Genomic DNA, 1,946 nt, shown 5'->3' on the forward strand with positions numbered 1-1,946 from the left:
CTTCCCGGATCTGTTTAAACAAAATGTCCAGAGACCACCTGGTAGGTCAGGAGCTCACCTGGCTCTGAATGTTGGCTCTGTGTCTTTCCCTCTGTTGTTCCACAGGTCAGCTCACTTGTTCAGGTCCTAACAAGACAGCCCAGGTTTGTCCTGATGTTAAAACACACCCAACTTCTGATGACTCTCCTGTTACCCACATCCATGGAGATAATTATTTATTATATAATTCACCAAACTAATGTCAAATGCCCAAGATGTAATACCGCAAACTCTAAGGTATGTTCATGCAATTCAATGAAGGGGAAAGTCTTTCAGACACAGGTGTACCTGACATGATAAATATGTGGGTGAGGACTCTGGGCTTGAGTGTCATTGTCCAGCCATGTTTCAGAAGTGTGACCTGTCAGGGAAGAACCAGAGTTCCTTGTGCTCTCAGAGGGGAGGGCTCACAGATGTCCTCTCTTGTTCCCAGGAAAGGCAATTGCACTAATCTTGATGATGAGACTATGCTCCTGTGCTGACCTATTATAGTTTTTGACTGAAATTGTCACTGTGATCCCCAATCTACATCTATTCACACAGAAGTGTATAAAGGTCAGGCCACATTCTCAGCATCACACATTGAGACAGTTGGAGATACGTCCCACTACCTTCTCCTGAGATTGCAGACAGAATCCCAAATTTCAAACGGTCACAAAAGGGAAGGTCTCAGATTTTTTTTTTTTTTTTTATGACGCACTCTCTGGGACACACATATTCCCTCTAACCATGATGGATATTCTGAATTACAATAAACATTACATGGATGTAGGTTTGTATAAATTTACTGTGACTAACATATTTAGCTGCTGCTCTAATGTTTTTGAATGGAGATTTCACAATTTAGATAACCTGGATGTTTGGTTGGTTTCATATAAATCTTCACAAGTAGAACAGTATTGAACCTGTTCCAAAATCTATCCTTGATCCATGATCACACTCATCTCCCAGACCAGCTCCTTGAGCACATCTCCCTACCTGGAAGAAGAGGACTCTGGGCTTGGTGAGGGGAGGCCCCAGGAAGAGAACTGAGTTCTCAGAGGGCACAGCCAGCATCCTCCTCTCAGGGTGAGCCCCAAAGACTGGGGCCTCCCTCATCCCTTTTCACCTCTCCATACAAAGGCACCACCCACATGCAAATCCTCACTTAGGCACCCACAGGAAACCACCACACATTTCCTTAAATTCAGGGTCCAGCTCACATGGGAAATGCTCTCTGAGAGTCACGGACATCCTGTGCAAGAACATGAAGCACCTGTGGTTCTTCCTCCTCCTGGTGGCAGCTCCCAGATGTGAGTGTCTCGCGGATGCAGATATGACGATATGGGAGGCTGTCTTTGATCTCAGGGCTCACTGTGGGTCTCTCTGTTCACAGGGGTCCTGTCCCAGGTGCAGCTGCAGGAGTCGGGCCCAGGAGTGGTGAAGCCTTCGGAGACCCTGTCCCTCACCTGCGCTGTCTCTGGTGGCTCTATCAGCAGTAGCTACTGGAGCTGGATCCGCCAGGCCCCAGGGAAGGGGCTGGAGTGGATTGGGTATATCTATGGTGGTGGGAGCACCAACTACAACCCCTCCCTCAAGAGTCGAGTCACCATGTCAGCAGACACGTCCAAGAACCAGTTCTCCCTGAAGCTGAGCTCTGTGACCGCCGCGGACACGGCCGTGTATTACTGTGCGAGAGACACAGTGAGGGGAGGTGAGTGTGAGCCCAGACACAAACCTCCCTGCAGGGAGGCGGAGGGGGCGGGCGCAGGTGCCGCTCAGGACCAGCAGGGGGCGCGCGGGGCCCACAGAGCAGGAGGCCGGGTCAGGAGCAGGTGCAGGGAGGGCGGGGCTTCCTCATCTGCTCAGTGCTCTCCCTCCTCACCAGCACCTCAGCTGTCCCCAGGGCTCCTCTTTCTTTGATATCT

At 50.4% G+C, this 1,946-nt stretch overlaps 1 gene segment (V, D, J or C); it reads left to right on the forward strand.

Moving 5' to 3' along the window:
- The first annotated feature begins 953 nt into the window (after positions 1-953).
- LOC101009673 lies at positions 954-1,941 on the forward strand. The segment is given in 2 exon segments: positions 954-1,331; positions 1,415-1,941. Coding segments are annotated over 2 exon segments (573 nt in total).
- Positions 1,942-1,946: the final 5 nt, after the last annotated feature.

The sequence above is a fragment of the Papio anubis genome, unplaced genomic scaffold (genome assembly GCF_008728515.1).
Source record: "Papio anubis isolate 15944 unplaced genomic scaffold, Panubis1.0 scaffold4572, whole genome shotgun sequence".
NCBI classification, from domain to species: domain Eukaryota; kingdom Metazoa; phylum Chordata; class Mammalia; order Primates; family Cercopithecidae; genus Papio; species Papio anubis.